Source organism: Camelus bactrianus, chromosome 5 (assembly GCF_048773025.1).
Source record: "Camelus bactrianus isolate YW-2024 breed Bactrian camel chromosome 5, ASM4877302v1, whole genome shotgun sequence".
Taxonomy (NCBI): domain Eukaryota; kingdom Metazoa; phylum Chordata; class Mammalia; order Artiodactyla; family Camelidae; genus Camelus; species Camelus bactrianus.
This window is the reverse complement of record NC_133543.1, coordinates 103,032,299-103,048,392: the sequence shown is the minus strand read 5'-3', so window position 1 is coordinate 103,048,392 and position 16,094 is coordinate 103,032,299. Positions and strand designations below refer to the sequence as shown.

General features: G+C 48.2%; 1 protein-coding gene across 7 annotated transcripts in view; it reads right to left on the bottom strand.

Moving 5' to 3' along the window:
- TRAF3IP1 (TRAF3 interacting protein 1) overlaps positions 1-16,094 on the bottom strand; it is a 58,755-nt gene that overhangs the window by 29,726 nt on the left and 12,935 nt on the right. For 2 of the 7 annotated variants that reach the window (XR_006722343.2, XM_010948210.3), the window contains exons 8-14: positions 11,360-11,461; positions 8,899-8,919; positions 7,876-7,960; positions 7,349-7,432; positions 6,480-6,603; positions 6,226-6,262; positions 3,526-3,602 (exon numbers count right to left, since the gene is read on the bottom strand). Coding sequence is in view for 6 of the 7 variants with exons in the window: in XM_010948210.3 (XP_010946512.3) it covers positions 3,526-3,602; positions 6,226-6,262; positions 6,480-6,603; positions 7,349-7,432; positions 7,876-7,960; positions 8,899-8,919; positions 11,360-11,461 (530 nt within the window). In the remaining variant the exon portion in view is untranslated. Of the gene's footprint in view, positions 1-3,525; positions 3,603-6,225; positions 6,263-6,479; positions 6,604-7,348; positions 7,433-7,875; positions 7,983-8,898; positions 8,920-11,359; positions 11,462-15,479; positions 15,576-16,094 lie in introns of all 7 variants that reach the window. The other 5 variants (XM_045511511.2, XM_045511507.2, XM_045511508.2 and 2 more) reach the window with 5 other exon arrangements.

Genomic DNA, 16,094 nt, shown 5'->3' with positions numbered 1-16,094 from the left:
TTAAGATGGCCATAGCATTTATTTCTAGAGTTTAATTCTAAGTCATAAGTTTAGAGTCTTTTTTTACCTGAGTATGTATAGTTTTTTAAAAAATAGATGACCTTTTAAAGATGAAGTTAAATTGTACTCTTAGAAGAAATTTTTATCATTTAATTTTTATATTCTGCTGTAACAATATCCGTAATAAAAAATAAATTTGATAAATTAAAAAAAAAAACTCTTACGTTTGAAAGCTAAAAAGCTAGACTCCTAAATAGCCCACAAGTTACAGAAGAAATAACAACCAAGTAATTTATATTAAAACTCAAGGAATTTTTAATATTAAAAAATTTAAATTTAAGGATGAAGCATGCCTAAAGAGAGCTGTATAGTCTTAAATATATTTGTTTAAAATGATAAACACTAAAAATAAATGAGCTAAGTGTTTTTTACTCAAGAGGCTAGAAAAAGTAAACACTCAAATGAAGAAAAATGAAGCACACAGATCTGTGAGATGGAAACAAAAGTGAGGATCTACAAAACTAAACGCTGCCTGTTTGCTGGGAGCATCTGTTTCAATAGATTTTTTTCAGAGATTTATCAAGGGGAAAAAGACAAAATTTTTGGAAGAAAAGGACAACTATAACTAGAGATATACTTTGTAAATCACAAAAGTATCTTGAAGCATCTTTTTGCCATGACTTCGTAAAATGTAAAATGAAATGAACAATTTCCTAGGGAAGCCTTGCGGAAGCTACTGCTGGTCGCCCCTGCTTCCGCTCTCCCTTCCCAGAGCAACGCTGCCTGCCACCATGCACAGCCCACATGTGGTAGGTGTGCTGGCTCCAGAAACCTCGACCCCTAGCCAGCCAGGAGGCCTCCACCACTTACCTGTGTGCCTTGCAAATACCATTTTGTGACCGTACCAGGCAGTGAGAAAGCTTGGCAAGTTCTAGTCTGTATTAATGGAACCTCTGATTGTTAGCTGAGCAAATGGATGCCTGGAATAAAGATGTAACATCAGAGTCCCCTTAGCGACAAAGATCTGGCCAATATAATGTAAGCAGAGTGGTGTGCACCACTCCCATTAAATAGCCTAAAAGAGAAGGGCTGTACCCTTCCCCTACTTCCCCTTTCCTCCTTCCTGCTGACTGGAACACAAGTCGTGAAGGCTGGAGCTGACAGCCTTCGTGGCCCATGTGGTGCCCTGAGGAATGGAAGTCATGCACCGGGAGGATGAGGCAGAAGGGTCTGGATTGCTACCACCTCCAGACTCAAGAGCTAATTAAAGCACTTTCTACAGCATTTAAGTCACTATTATTTCAGATTTTCCCCCCACCCACAAGTATGCCTAATACTAACTGATTCAAATATTAATTACCATAATGAACTCAAAAAGAAATAAAAAAATGAAATATACTCACTAAGGAAAGTGCCTTGGTGAAATAAACAAACAGAAAGGACCAGCTGAGAGAACAGAAAAGCCAGCAACATAGAGGCTCTAATACTAAAAAAAGAGCAAGGAGAGGCAGAACCAGCGAGAGAGACAGAGAAGGGGTGACCAGCATAGAGGTGGGGTGACCGGCACAGAGGAGGGAGGGGTGACTGGTACAGAGGAGGGTGACCGGCTCAGAGGAGGGCTGGCCAGCACGGAGGTGGGGTGACCAGCTCAGAGGAGGGTGACCGGCTCAGAGGAGGCTGGCCAGCGTCCACGCTGCAGCCGCTCGCAGGCACATCAGCAGGACTGAGAAGCATAGAGACCCACAGCGCCGAAGCTTGCCGCACTTGGACTTGTACAGAAAGCGTTTGCTGGCTGCTGCTTGAGAGAGACATCTGTGCCAAGACACACGTACAAGAGCCCACAGAAGTGCTGTTTATAACAGCAGAAGGCTGAGGATCCTCAATGTCCATCAGGAAAGGAATCTGATCAATAACAATGGGAAATCATTCATCAATTAAAATTTTAGAACACACTAGGTCTACAGCTATCAATCAGGGGGTCTCAAGAATATAATACTTCCTGAAGAAAGCAACGTGCAGTGTACCAACGAAAGGATAAGGTTACAAGCTTGTAAAGCAAAGCTCAATACACAGGAAAGTAAGGACCACATGGTATCATCGCAGTGGTCGCCTCCGTGAGAACAGGACTGGGGCGAGGACAGCTTTTCCTATATATTTGAATTTCTTTTATTTAAAAAAAGTAATTAAAAGGTTTTTAGAAGACCAGTAAGTTAGAGATCTGATGTTTACAACATACTAAAGAAGAAAAAGCAGAGAAACTTGCTCATTTTTCCTGCCCAACTGTAATACACATCACCCTGATTTTAAAGCACGAACTATACATTTTTAAAACAGTAAATGTTCACCAAACAAGAACCTTTTTTTCCCTTCTATCTTCTGAAGTCAAAACATCTACTAATCTGAAATTTACTCTTCAGAGGAAACTTTGAAACACAGGCCTAGTGCGCGCTGCATAAAAAACAGCTGTAAAATTTAAACCAACTGAAGCTTCAAAGGTTACCTATAGTAACAGCTGGGAGGCACACACTAGAGGTTTCCGACAGAGTCGCAGAAACATTTCCAGGGACACTGGGACAACTCCTCAGGCAAATGAAAAGGACTATAACATATTAAAATTCCACAGCAACACACAACAGACCAGAAAAGCATTTTCTTCTCTCAGCAGAGCGGTGGTGGTGCTGTGAGCAGAGCCTCAGCAACACCGTTCTCCTGTCACTGCTGTGAAAGGGCTCCCTCTAGCGGTCCTTTCTCATACAGCTCTCATCAGGAGGGATTTCAGTCCTGAAGACGTTTCAGGACAAACCAGGATATTTTAAGCAGAATTATGGAAAATAAACAACCATTAACTCAACTGGGGGAAAAAAGATATTTGTGTGAGAGTGTGTATACAAAACTTATTGGAACTGTTGGTTATTGATAAATTCTTGGTTAGTTAACTAACCAAGAAAGTTCTGTTCAAAAACCAAAAAATACAGATGTAGTCTTTTTTCCAGGTGGCTAAAACAAAAACCTAGCGGCGGCATCTGAGTCTCACTACCTGGCCAGCAGGTCACGTGCCCAAGGGTGGTGGCTGGTGCAGGCCGTGGGTCCCCACAAAGCACATCACACACCTGTGAGGAGGATGGCTAGGGGCCCAGGTCTGACGGCACAGGTATTTACAACTTCCCCAGACCCATGCAGACAGCCTGCCTCTCTGCAAGCAGGGAGAAGGGGCAGACCAGGAGGAAGGGGTCAGCATGGGGTCAGAGCAGAACAGGCCTTTGGCCCTGACCCCTAAGCCCCCAAATGAGGCCACTGCCCACGCAGGACAGGACTGGTCGTGGGTGTCAGGCAGCAACAAACACAGAAGAAGCCCCGAGTCCTCTATCCTCCCAACCAGGGGGCGGGATGGGCAGTGGGGGAGGCTGGTAAATATGTGAACAGACATTACTGATTATCACAACATTTGAAAGACACTTCTCATCTTTAAAAGTAAGTGTGAAGCCGAATGCTAAACGCCTGTGTTCACAGAAATTGTGCTGTTACCTTCTCTCCAGGTTGGGGTGACTGCTGCAACTTCTCATAGTCCTTCTTAGTCTCCAGAATTTTTTTGACAAGTCCTCCTGTTGGAAATCAGTGGTTTATATTAAAGCAGTTCTCTGCCCTAAGAAGCCATCCTCTTCTAAATGTGGCGGGGGTGGGGGGTGAGGGTGGGGAAGGAACACTCAGTTCTTATTCTTCCTCTTTCTATTCTGAAATAGCTCCAAGTAATCTTTACTTCATGTAAGACTGAAGTAATTTTTTCAATCTATTGTAGACTAAGTATTAATACTTTTTCTATATTGGGGCAAGATTCATCAACATTTTTTTTTAAAAAAAGGATTACCCAGAGGGTAAACAGCATATGAAAAACTATTTTCTTTAAAATACTATTTTACGCATGTATGCGTCACTACGAAACTGGCTGCCTGACTACGGTACAGTCCACGTGCAGAAGAGGACGCAGCCACGGACAGGGAGCAAGACTCTGTCCCCGCCGTGCTACGGCATGAATACCGGCACACACTGCCAAGTTAAAAAGGCAAGACGGAGACAAGTGCAGATACTGGTAAATGCTCACACACACGCTCATACATGCGCGCTCACATGTGTGCACACAAGTTCACACGTATTCACTTGTATTTTTTTAAATGGAAGTTTAAGACATGTTTTTACTGATACCTATGGAGGGACGGAGTGTAGAGTGGAATCGGGTGGGAGCCCTGCATCTCAGAACAGACTTTCATACATCTGACCCTGGAATCACGTGAATATTTTACATAAATAAAATAAAATTAAATCAAAATTTCAAAGCCTAAAAATTGAAAACAAAATGAAGCTATACACTTAGCAATATCACACTGGCATGCATAACCTAATGGAAGAGACTTTTTTCACAACTGTAAAAGAGTCACTGGCTCTGCATCCCCAGTGGGACATACGCTGAGAACAGGAAGGCAAGCAGGCCTACCACAAACTCCCTGACGTGTTTTCAGTAATCACATTGCTGTTAATCACGGGTAGTACGGCTCTGAAACTGCTGTGTGTGCACAACGTAGGATGAAGAAACAAAGGCTGATGTTGCTGGGAAAAGATTTTTGGCATGAGACGGAGCTGAACGTGTAAAAATCAAGGAACTTAGGAAGAACTCCACAATGTAAATCTGAATTGGAAATACCAGTACGAACTCAGGATCTACTTTCTTATGAAAAACTAAAACCCCTAGAAACAATGACTAACCCAGAAGCAAGGTGCAGCCAGCCTCCCTGGAGATCTGGGGCAGGAAACACACAAAACAAGCCTGAAACACCTGTCAGAGCAGAGACAAGGAAGCTACTGGGATGTGTCTAAAGGCCCCCAGAAGGTAGCACGAGCACGGCTCCCGCGGTCAAATACTGGACAGCAGACCATTAACGATTAAACTGAGGTGGACTGAAATGGGACACATCAAGTGTGTTACAACCATGACATCACAGACATCAAAACCACCACCGCCATGCCGCCGCCCTCATCAGTCACCTGGGAGGGCAGAGGTGCGGGGAAACTAACGCACTACTGTGAAAACTGATCAACAAAGGGGAGGCGTGGAGCTGCGCCCTGGAATGGGAAACACCTGGGAGGGGAAGCTTCACCCCTTGGAGACTGCCAACCAGAATGTGCCGGGGGAGGGGGCGGAACGGGAATGTCACCGTCCCACAAGCCCCGTGAAATAACAGACCGAGGCTGCCGTCCACGCACACAGACAAGCAGGGGCGATGAGGCACCAACCCCACCTGCCAAGTGTTCTTGCCCAAAACACCTGATCAAGCCCCTAGAGCCAATTTACAGGAACACTGGGTGTGATAAGCAGGACCCAACCTGAGAAACTCTACAGGACAACTGACCAGCCTCTCCAACAAGTAAATTATAGGGCGTAAGGGGTGGGAGGGGGCCTACAGGTAGAAGAGCATTCAGAGGTAAACCAACCAACTGCAAATGCAGGGACCGTATTTGGATTCTGACTCAAACTAGAAAAAAACACACAAAATAACCTATAACGGAAAAGAACCTGAAAAAGAATATATATATAAATATATAACTGAATCACTTTGCTGTACACCAGAAATTTACAAAACGTGAATCAACTACACTTCAGTTTAAAAAAAAATAGAAAAATACAGGCATTTGATGATATTAAGGAATGGCTGCTTTTTTTTACAAACAATGGAATTATGGTTATGTTTTTTAAAAAGAACGTCTTTACAGAAGAAATGATGCTCTGCGGGGCTTGAAAGCCATCTGGGGAGATGGGGTCACGGGGGTGGAGACTTAGATAAAACAAGACGACCGATCGCTGCAGAAGCTACAGGGAGGGCAGGGGTTCCTGACACCACTCTCTCTGCTTTTATAAATGTTTAAAATAAAAGAAGACACTGTGCTTGGGAAGAAAACAACATTGCAGAACTTTCACCCAATCCCACAACCTGGTCGCGCAGATAAGATGTAACGTCATCCACACAGCTGCTCACAGCTGACCACAGGGTCCTGGGCCCCAGCAGCACCCTCGGCCCCTAGAATAAGCCCACACACCCAGGAGGAGCCAGGCCCTGCCGTCCTACTCATGCTCCTCGGACCCCTGGCCAAAGCCCGGCACACAAAGCTCATCTCACCAGACCCTTTTAGAACACACGGAGCAGACACATGCGTGCACACAGGCCCGCAACTCACCATGCTTCTCATCTTCTTCTAATTCCACTGCTTGTACCTGAGCAGGACCAAAGGAGAAAAAGGAGATTCAGGTCTGTTGAATTCTCAAAATCATGCTTGCCTGGATCTCATCAGAGGAATGACAAAATTAAAGAGGGCAGAAAACTAAGTGGAAAATTAGAGGAAATTTTTGTCTACATAAATCTGAAAGTCGGAGTATTCATTCCAATGCTGTTTGAGTGTAATCGTAAAAGCATACCCCCCAGCTAACTAACCGTTTCTGGTTCTGACATCTCAGAAAGCTGGGGGACGGCCTCCACCACAAACTGATCATCGTCCTCGTTGTCAGAGTTCTGTGAATCTATAATCACATTTGACACGGTTTTACCGCTCCCTGCCCTAAATAAAAAGAAACCGGATTAAGTGAGAAGTGCTCCACTGGCCACACGTTCTCATCAACCCCACGCACCTGGGACTGCGTCTGAAGCTACATGAGAGAAGTCTAACCATAAACCATCTCTAGGACCACTCAGAATACAGGCCAGAGCTGAGGTGAAGTCTGGAATCATGAAGCCTGCTGAAGGCCCCCAAGCCTGGGTCTTTGTGAGCCCTGCCCTCTGCCCGAGACCCCAGCCCCAACCCCCAGCCCCACGCCTCTACCTGACAAACACCCTCTGAGCTGATCCTCTTCCCCGCTGGGCTCCCTGGGAGACCAGTCGTTCACCTGCAGCCCCTCACTAGGGGGGACCCAGTCTCCTAAGTGGCAAACCTCAGGGCAAGAGTAGCACTGGTGGCCCTGCTGGCCAGGGCTGCCCAGACCCCTGTGCCTTGGTCTCTCTGAGGAACACAGCAGCCCCCTCAAGGCCCCTCACCTGGCTGCTAGTCACTGTCATCGACCGACATTCCTGCCCAGCCCCCTCACCCTCACCTCCTCTTCCCCTGTCCTGGTGCCCCAGGTGACCGTCTCCATCCAAAACTCTCTCATGCCTCCAGTGGCCACCTGAGGGAACTGCCCTGCCTACTGTCACCCACCGCAGAACATCCCCCTACCACTGCCAGCTGCCCTCTGCCAAGGTACTAACTCCTACTGCACCTGCACAGGGGAAGCCCCGCCCCTCGGGGCACAGCGATGCGAGGGCCTCACCTGTCTGTCGTCAGCGCCTCTGAGCTCTCCTGCCGTCTCACCCGGGGAGGTGCTGGCCTTGCGCTCCCAGGCCGAGGTATTCGTCTAAACCCATATATTCAAAAACCAAAAAAGGGATATAAAACACTTGCACATTTCAAAGTGGACAGAAGAAAACCCAGGTTAATGTTAACACTAATTTCCAGGCCACCATCAATATGCCAGTTAGGATGTAGTCTACAGAATATTAAGAACGTTCCAGCAGCCTGACACATCTTTTAATCTTACATTCTCATTAACGTTACGGTGCAAAAGTGTAATAATGTAACCATCAGGACTCAAACCACGAAAAAATTTAGCCTTCATTGTAAATTTCCCATAATCCCTAAAACATTCTTCGTGTGGTTAGTTATACCTCAGGTACAAGAAAATTAAATAAAGCATTTTTGCTCTCTTTGCACAAATGTCTCCTCACGATTACGCTCTAGCATCACGTAAGCTGAGGCGGGCACAGAGCGGGGCAGGGCGCAGGATGAGAGCACACGGACCTGGCCGCAGACGGGAGCTCGCCGGCTGGCTCCGAGCTCTCCAACCCCTCACAATTCTCCTGGCCAGGAGGTCCAGCTTCTCCTTCTGCACCAAGGACGGGCCAATCAGCAATTTGCAAAGAAAGAAACAGACAGCTAGTAAATAGCTGAGAAGACAACAGTCAAATCACTGCAGACACACATGAGCCTGTTTTCCTCTATTATTCTGATGAAAATAGAACAGACACTTAATATCTAAATTTGGGGGAGATTTGGGGGAAAGGGCACACTCACATCCTGGAAATACAAACTGGCTCAACTTCTTAAGAAACAGAATTGAAAAGGCAGGTCTAGCAAGTCGGCAAACTAACTTGAAGGAAATACAGCCTAAGGAAAGAAACTACCACGTGTAAACACGTGTCAAGATGCTCGCCTGCCATGGTCACAACAGCGACACATGACGAAGCTTCAGCAAACTGCAGCGTCGTCGCCTGTGAGACCCTTGTCTAAACAATGCCATCCTTCTAATATATGTATAGCCTACAAGTATTACATCTAGTAATTACGTGCACACCGATGGGCTCCAGGAGGACATTCACTCAAGTCACGAGCAGTGGGATTACCAGTGCTTTGCACTTTCTTCTTCATATTTTTCTGCATTTTTAAAGTTTTTTGCTTTGGCTCTGTACCATATTCTTTTTATAACCTGACTAAAGTTTTCTCCATTTTGATAAAAAGATTTAATCACTAAATAGTAAGCCCAAACTATTAAGAAAATTAAATTTACTAAGTAAAAGGGCTTTATACCTTAAAAAAACAGTGAAAATAAATCAGAATTTGATTATCGGAAATATTTTATACTCTGGAGAAAAACCAGAAATGTATTCTTTTGAAACAAAGTATGACAAATTTTAAATTGGCGTACTTATGTTTCCTTAAGTTACCTTCACTGATACAATTTGTAAAACATAATTCTGAGCGTGCCTGTTACTACCTATACCCACACAGTTTATACCAAACACACTTACTTGAAGTCACCCTTACCTGCATCACTAGGGGAGTCACCTTAAAAAAAAAAAAGGTACATCAGAAAATCAACCTCTGGGTTAGTAAAGCTCAGCATATTAAATGAGCACAAGAGGATCAGAGGAAAACACACATTCAATCATTGTGGATGCCTGTAAGGGAAAACGCTCACTTCCTCACAGGCTTTTTTCTCATTTCCTACCATCATCGCTTCAAAGAGAAAAAGACAAAGAACAGACAACACTGAATCGTGGAAGGCTGTTACATGAGGACAGGAAACGGGATGAGAAGAGCGCACAGCACAGAGGAGGAGGAAGGGCGCAGACAGGCAGCAGCAGGGACCTGAGTGCGAGGGTCGAGCGAGGGAACCACGCACAGGCCTCCAGCGTTGCTAAGACTGCAAAACCAACAACAGCCCAGCTCACGTGACTCGGCAGTATTTTTCCATCGGCTCCTAAACAGGAAGAAAGCTTCTCAAGCCGCACTGGGCTGCCCTGGCATTCCTCCCCGGGCCCTTCTCTCCCGGGCTGCTCTGTGGCACCAAAGTGACCAACATGGCCACACAGACAGGCGGGTGCACTGATGGGGCGGGGTGGACAGTCTGAGTGTTACACCTGCAGACTGGCCAAGACTCCATGGATTCAGGTCAGAGCCCAGGACTGTTGGGGGTCGCCCTGGCCACCTCCAGACACGCCTATAGGGATGGGCCCAGTGGCCCTGAGGACGCACCTGTGGGCTCGGTAAAGAGCGCCCCTCCAACACCCGAGTCTGCCTGTAGGCAGGAGGACCCTGAGAGTTTCCTGTGGCCTATGGGATGCTACAGTCAGCCACAAACACTGCACTAAAGTGGGCCATGCTTAGGAGCCAACAGGCCCTCCAGGACCCTGTCTGTAGGGAACATAGGCATCCCCAGAGGGACACAGCAGAGAACAGGCCTGGAGGACGTGGCTCCGGGCAGCATCCCTGGAGGGACGGCGAGAAGATGCGGGGCAGTTGCCCAGGAGGAAGAGAGACCCTCCCCTACAGCGCATGCGAGTCACTGTGCGGCCAGGGGCCCTGGGCTCCAAACCCCCGATCTCCCTTCAAAGCCCACACCATCCATGCTGGGGCCAGATGAGGGGTGCAGGCAGAGCTCAGAAAGTTTACTGAGAGATGGGGGAACCGAGTCCCAAGGCAGATGCCCAGGGCCAGTGCCCACAGTAGCCACACACTTCACCGATCGGTCCCCAGCCCCTCGGGCCCCCCGCACGACCGACTCCTTCCTCACGGATGCTCGGCCCTCTAGCTCTGCACCTCAGACCCTTCACCAGCTCAGACTCCTCCCACACCCTGGAGCCAAGGCGCTCTTCACCCTCTTCACCCTCTTCCCTCGTCCAGGGGAGCGCACCCACAGCCAGGCTCCCCACCTGCCATCAGTCAGTGCCAGCAACCCCCTCTCCAAGCTCAGCCTCAACTGTCGAAGCTCCTCCCCTGCCCAGCACTCCACTGCAGTCCAGGCCACTCCTCTCCACTTGCTAAGCCGCCCAAATTAACAGGATCTAAATATATGATTAAGACACTTATCCTAAAAATGTCACCAGCTTCCTGCTGCTAAACTTCCTAAACATGGCCACCGGCCCCAACTCCCACCCCTCCACCTACACCAGGGCTCTCCAGGTGCCCCCAGGTGCATCATCCTCCATCCCAGACATGGTACCGCTCTCCAGCTTGGCCTCTGCTCATTGATGCCCTCGCTGCCTTAGGGCCCCGCACACAGTAGGCCTTCAACAAATATTTCCTGTTTGAACAAACGGACAAACCTTGGCCCTCACCGGGCCACACGCCCTGTTGCCCCAGTCCCATCACCCCAGGCTGGGTCCAGCTGTGGCCACTGGCACCAGCCGTGGGGGTGGGGTGCAAGATACTGAGCCAGCCAGGAGGCGCTGGCACCCCGCCAAGCCTGGTAGGAGCTCCAGGGCCTTAAAAAGCAAAGGCTGGATGTATATGTTAACCACGATTTTTTTAGAATGCTGGGGAAATTATGCTGAAAGCAGAATCCCACTGAGGTACGATTTAAGACCTCACAGAACATTACAGACAGAAAAGTCATGGTCATGACAGCACTCTGAGCTGCTTAAAAGTCCTCTTTGAACATGAAATCTAGGGGGTGTTCAGTTCGGCCTCCAGGACCCCAGTAGGGCCTGCAACTGGTTTTGGGTCAGCTCCGACTTCTGGGGCTCTGCTGCCTGGTCTCAGGGAGCACACCGGGGACACGGGCGCCTGCTGCCACCAGGCAGTGACAAGAACGTTCTACTCTGGTTTGTGTAAGAAGAGCGCCATCTGCCACGTTCAGTCCTGAAGGCGCGAAGAACGAGGGGCCAGACTCCACATGGGTCAAAGACCCCGGGACCTGCGGCCACGCCAGGCCTTCGGGCAAGAGGTGCCGGTGGGGGCTGTGGGTCACCCCCCGGGAAGGGAGAGGCCGGCGGGGCCTTCTTACCTCTGGGCTTCACTGCGGGTTCCGGCTCAGTGCTGTCACGCCACAGACTAGTCGAATTATCGTCTGAAACACTAGCTGAGTTAGTTTTAGCTTCTTTCGTTCCTGACGTAAGACAGTTAAAATGGGTCATTAAGACGGACACTGCAGGCTGTGTTAACTCAAGCACTGGCTTATCTCTGCTCCCCCCAACCCAGGTGACCAGGCATCCAGAACATTCCTCCCAGGCGTGGCTTTGGGATCAGGAGAGGGAAGGGGCGCCCAGTGAGCAGGCCCCGGCCCACTCAGCCAAGGCAGACTGGCCCCGCATTCCCAGAACCATCGACACTGCCAGCCTCCCCTCGTCTCCCCATGACAGCCTGGCCTGGGAGCTGATGAGCTGCAAGCAGGTTACAACCTCAGGAAAGCAGGAGGAAAAGGAAAAAGATTTCTGGCTTAGGACACAGTCGGAGACATGGTGAAAGCTCCCAAAGCCTTGCATGTCGATTACTGACTGAACTGCAAATGTTTATAAAAATAGAAAAAATTCTAATGCCTGAGAAATAGAATATTTTTCCTATGAAAAACAAGAGGAAGGATGGTGGACGAACAGATTTTGAACTGTGGCAGGACCCAGGGTGGAAACTTGACCTGTGACTTAAGGACCCCCCCCCACCCTGCAACTCTCTAAAATGAGTCAGGAGACAAAACTAAAATAAAATTGGGAAAATGTTCCCCTTCCTGAAACACAATCTTACAATTTCTTAAAAGTACTCAAAGAACTAGTTTACGTCAGAATTAAACTGTCATTAACTGTCAAAGAACTGCTTTATTTTATGTAATGGAGCCACATAAAACAGACAACGTTATCTTCTAGGGAAGTTTTTTTCGATCTATAAAAATGATGCCAACTTAAACAGCCCGACTGAAGCAGTTAATTACTTAGGATATCCCACAGACAGCAGCCCAAGTTCCCGTCTGAAACACCGTCAGGTTCTCAGACAAACAGACTGACAAGCAAGCACAAGCCCAGCAGCTGCAGGTGTGCAAGGTTAGAAGGAAGCGCCCCGGTAGCTGTCAGTTGTCACACAGCGCTTGGAAGTGTCAGACGTCTCCTATGCCACGCAGGACCTATCAGCACAGTGAGTCACAGGCACATCGCTTCTATGGCTCAAGGAGACCGGTGACACTCTGCACAAGTCTATCTCCTCAAAGTTCTTTATTTTTTTTGAGAGGCCTGTGACGGTCGTTTGAACATTTGTTACTACCTCTGAAACAGGCCCTGGGCGCAGCACAAGCACCTGGCCATTCCGCTGGGGTTCTGTGCAAAGTTCAGCCGCGCAGAGTTGCTGACCGCATCTAAGTGTAAATGCAAATAACCGGGGTTAAAATGAGGGGTCTCCCTGGCCTGGTGATGGACCCTCGCATCACACCATGGGACACAGAGATACCAAGTGCACCCTGAGGGGCACAAGCCGCAGGGCCAGCAGCACCAACGCAGGGGTGAAGGCAAAGCCACCTCTTCAACCTGAATCCCATCAGGGCTTTAGAGCTAATGGAAATGCGGGGCTGGGGTGGGGTAGAGGGGTGTCATAAATTAAATGACACCACAAGGAAACAATTGGCAGAGAAGAGGTAACACTGCACAAGACCAGCGACCTCACCTCTGAAGAGCGTCACCGTGCTAGAGCAAAGGGGGGGGGGTCCACATTCAAAGAAGCTAAAAGGACAAAAAGAATAATAATAATAATAAACATACAATGTGTTCATCTTAACCAGATCTTGGTTTTTAAAAAAACTACATTTTGGGGACAATTAGAACACAGCCTGGGTTTCAGACGCTCTCAGGGAAAGATAATTCTGTTCAGTACAACAATAGTATCTTTTTTATTTTTTTCAGCTGCATGAACTATTTAGATAGAATTATTTAGAGGTCAAGTATTAAGATGTTTCTAACATACTGTGAAATTGTTCATAAAAGTGTATCACTACAGATGAAGCAAATACAAGAAGATACTAGAACCACTGAAACTCGGTGAAAGGTACACGAGTGTTAGTCATTCTGTTCTTTCTGCTCTTCCATATTTTTCACAATAAAAATGTCTAAACAATAAAACAAAATGAAATGAGGGAACCCAAGCCGAACAGAGGGACAGTGTCGTGTTCCAGGAAACCTGGCAGCGGCAGAAAGAACGGGACTTCTGACAGCCTGCCTTACAGTGCGAGCGGGGCAAGACAGAATTCACGTTTTGAAAAAGAAAGAAATTCCTCGTTGAATTCTTCAGTACACCTGAAACGGCGAGTCCTCCTGACAGCGTCGCGGGCCGGCCGGGAAGGCTCGTCCACCAGGCGCGACGGCACTGGATCGGGAATCACAATCAATCTGAGAAGTTAAGGGGCCCCAACAGGTGCCGGCAAGCCCTGAATTCCAGAAGTTCAGTGACTGCAGGAAAGAGGACATCTGCGGTGACAGGGACCTAGGGTGCGTGCAGTGACAGGACTCAGGAAGCAGGGTCTGCGGAGAGGGAAAGGAGGGCCGGGGTCACTTGGGCACCCAGGGACAGCCAGCCTAAAGGACTCTGCTCAAGGCCACCAGCTGGCACGAGGCGTCCGACTCACTCTGCAGAGCCCCCCTGAGGATCACAGCTTCTGTCATTTTCAGACTTGTAGACAAAGATCTAGAAAGTGCTAACACGTCCAAAGAACTATCTCAATTCATTTTAAATTCATCGCACCATCTCAGAATGAGCGCCCACTCACCCCGCCGTAAACTAAAATGACCGGTGACAAACCAGCCACTTCACCGACACCGTCTCATTTACCGTCAAGGCAGGAATCTCCGCCGGCTCAGACAACACAGCACGGCGAGCGGGTCTGGGGAGCAAGGGGCGGCGCGTCCCCCGGGCGCCCCTCGCCCGAGCCTTCACCAGCGCCCACCCGTCTCCTGCAGCCCAGGGCTGCCCCGCCGCCCCCCGACAGGAGCCTGCCAAGGCCTGAGAAAAGCTCCCGCAGAAATGAACGAACGATCTCAAGATGTGGCTGAACGGCGATGTGCGCGGCCTCGGAGAAGAGAGGTTCCGGAGGCAAGAAGCCACCCGGCTCCAGCCCAGGCAGCCCGCGCGCGGCCGCCCCAGCCCGCGCGGACCTAGAGCAGGCGCCGAGCTGACCCGCCTGCAGCAGCAGCGCCACGGGTCACCCTTCAGACGGCGCTGGCCCAATCAACGGCGGAGCAGAAGGCTCGCAAACTCACCCCTCAGAAAAGCGGAAACCGGTGAAGGGAAGACCTGAGCACAGAAGCCGTGCTGAGGGGGCGTGGCTCAGCGGCAGAGCACGCGCTTAGCGTGCACGAGGTCCTGGGCGCAATCCCAGCGCCTCTGTGATTAATTAATAAATCAGCTAATAACCCTGATCACCCCCCACACGCTGAGATGTGCTTGTCATTCCAGCTGCGCTTACACCATTTTTAAAAACCAGATAGACATGTGGCAACTTAGCCTGGAAAAGCTTTATCTTTCCCTGAAGTCAAGATTTACACTATATTTTCCCTTAAGCGTCACTCAAGAATTGCAATCGTTCTGAAGGACTTAGTCAGACATCACAAAAGACTACAGCTACAATCTCGGATTATCCCACTGAAATTGCAAACACACATCTAACCGCACGGTGTCCCAGGGCAGGGACATGCCCATACGTAACACTGCAGCCGCACGTGTAAAAGGGTGTGCTCAGGGACAACGTCCCCCGGCACCACGAGCAAGCACCTGAAAACCCTTACGTGGTGCATCTTCTTAGTAGAACACAGCAGAGCAGGCTAGAGAACTGAAAGATAATTTCTCTAACTATCCACATCACTTTGGAAAATTCCAGTAGCAAGATAAATAAAGCATTTTGATTTCGACACAAAAACATTACACATAGAAAGGCCTATAAAAGTTCACTTAAAGCTGAGTTAATCGTCTTTATCATAAAACTTAGCAAATTAAAGCAAACAGAACATCAAGTCATTTTTGCTCTTCAGTACAAAAAAATTCTGATGAACATTACAGTGCTTAGAATAACAAAAAACAACTATGACCACACTGAGACGTACATGTTTCGTATCAAAGTGGTGAGGAATTTAAACTAAAGAATATATTTTTCTTACCTATTTCTGAAGCTGTAGTTTCCTGATCTGGTTCATTACTTAATCCAGACACTATGGAGTCTAAAATTTTAGTTGCAATATTATCCTCCTTTTTTCCTGACATAAAATAGTTAACAACAGGTTAAATATTGCCGAAGTTTTTGCATTTGGTTGCTTTGGTTGGGATTAACCAGGGTTGATACCAGCGTCATCAACTAACTGTTCTGTCAATTCAACAGTCAATTCTCAGCCTCCACGGGACCCCTTCTCAAAAGACAAGACCCCTCCCTCTTCTGTTGGCGCTTGGAACACCTGTACCCCAAACTCTCCTCCCACATGTTGGCTTCTGTCTCCTTTGCCAGAGCCTCCTCCTGTCCGGCCCTCAAATCCTGGGCTCCATGCTCCCCCAGATTAATTACTGTATGAAAGTCGTATGCTGAGAACTCCCAATTTTTTCATTTTTAACTTCAGTCTCCCCAACTCTCTCCCTGAACTCCAGGCCCACAAACCAGCCTGTTGTCCCAACACCTCTACTTGATTGTTTCACAGGCATCTTGAAATTAGTGCATCTACAACAGAATTCCTGGCACTGCCACCCAATCAACAACCTCCTGAAGCCATCCGCACTTCAATAAA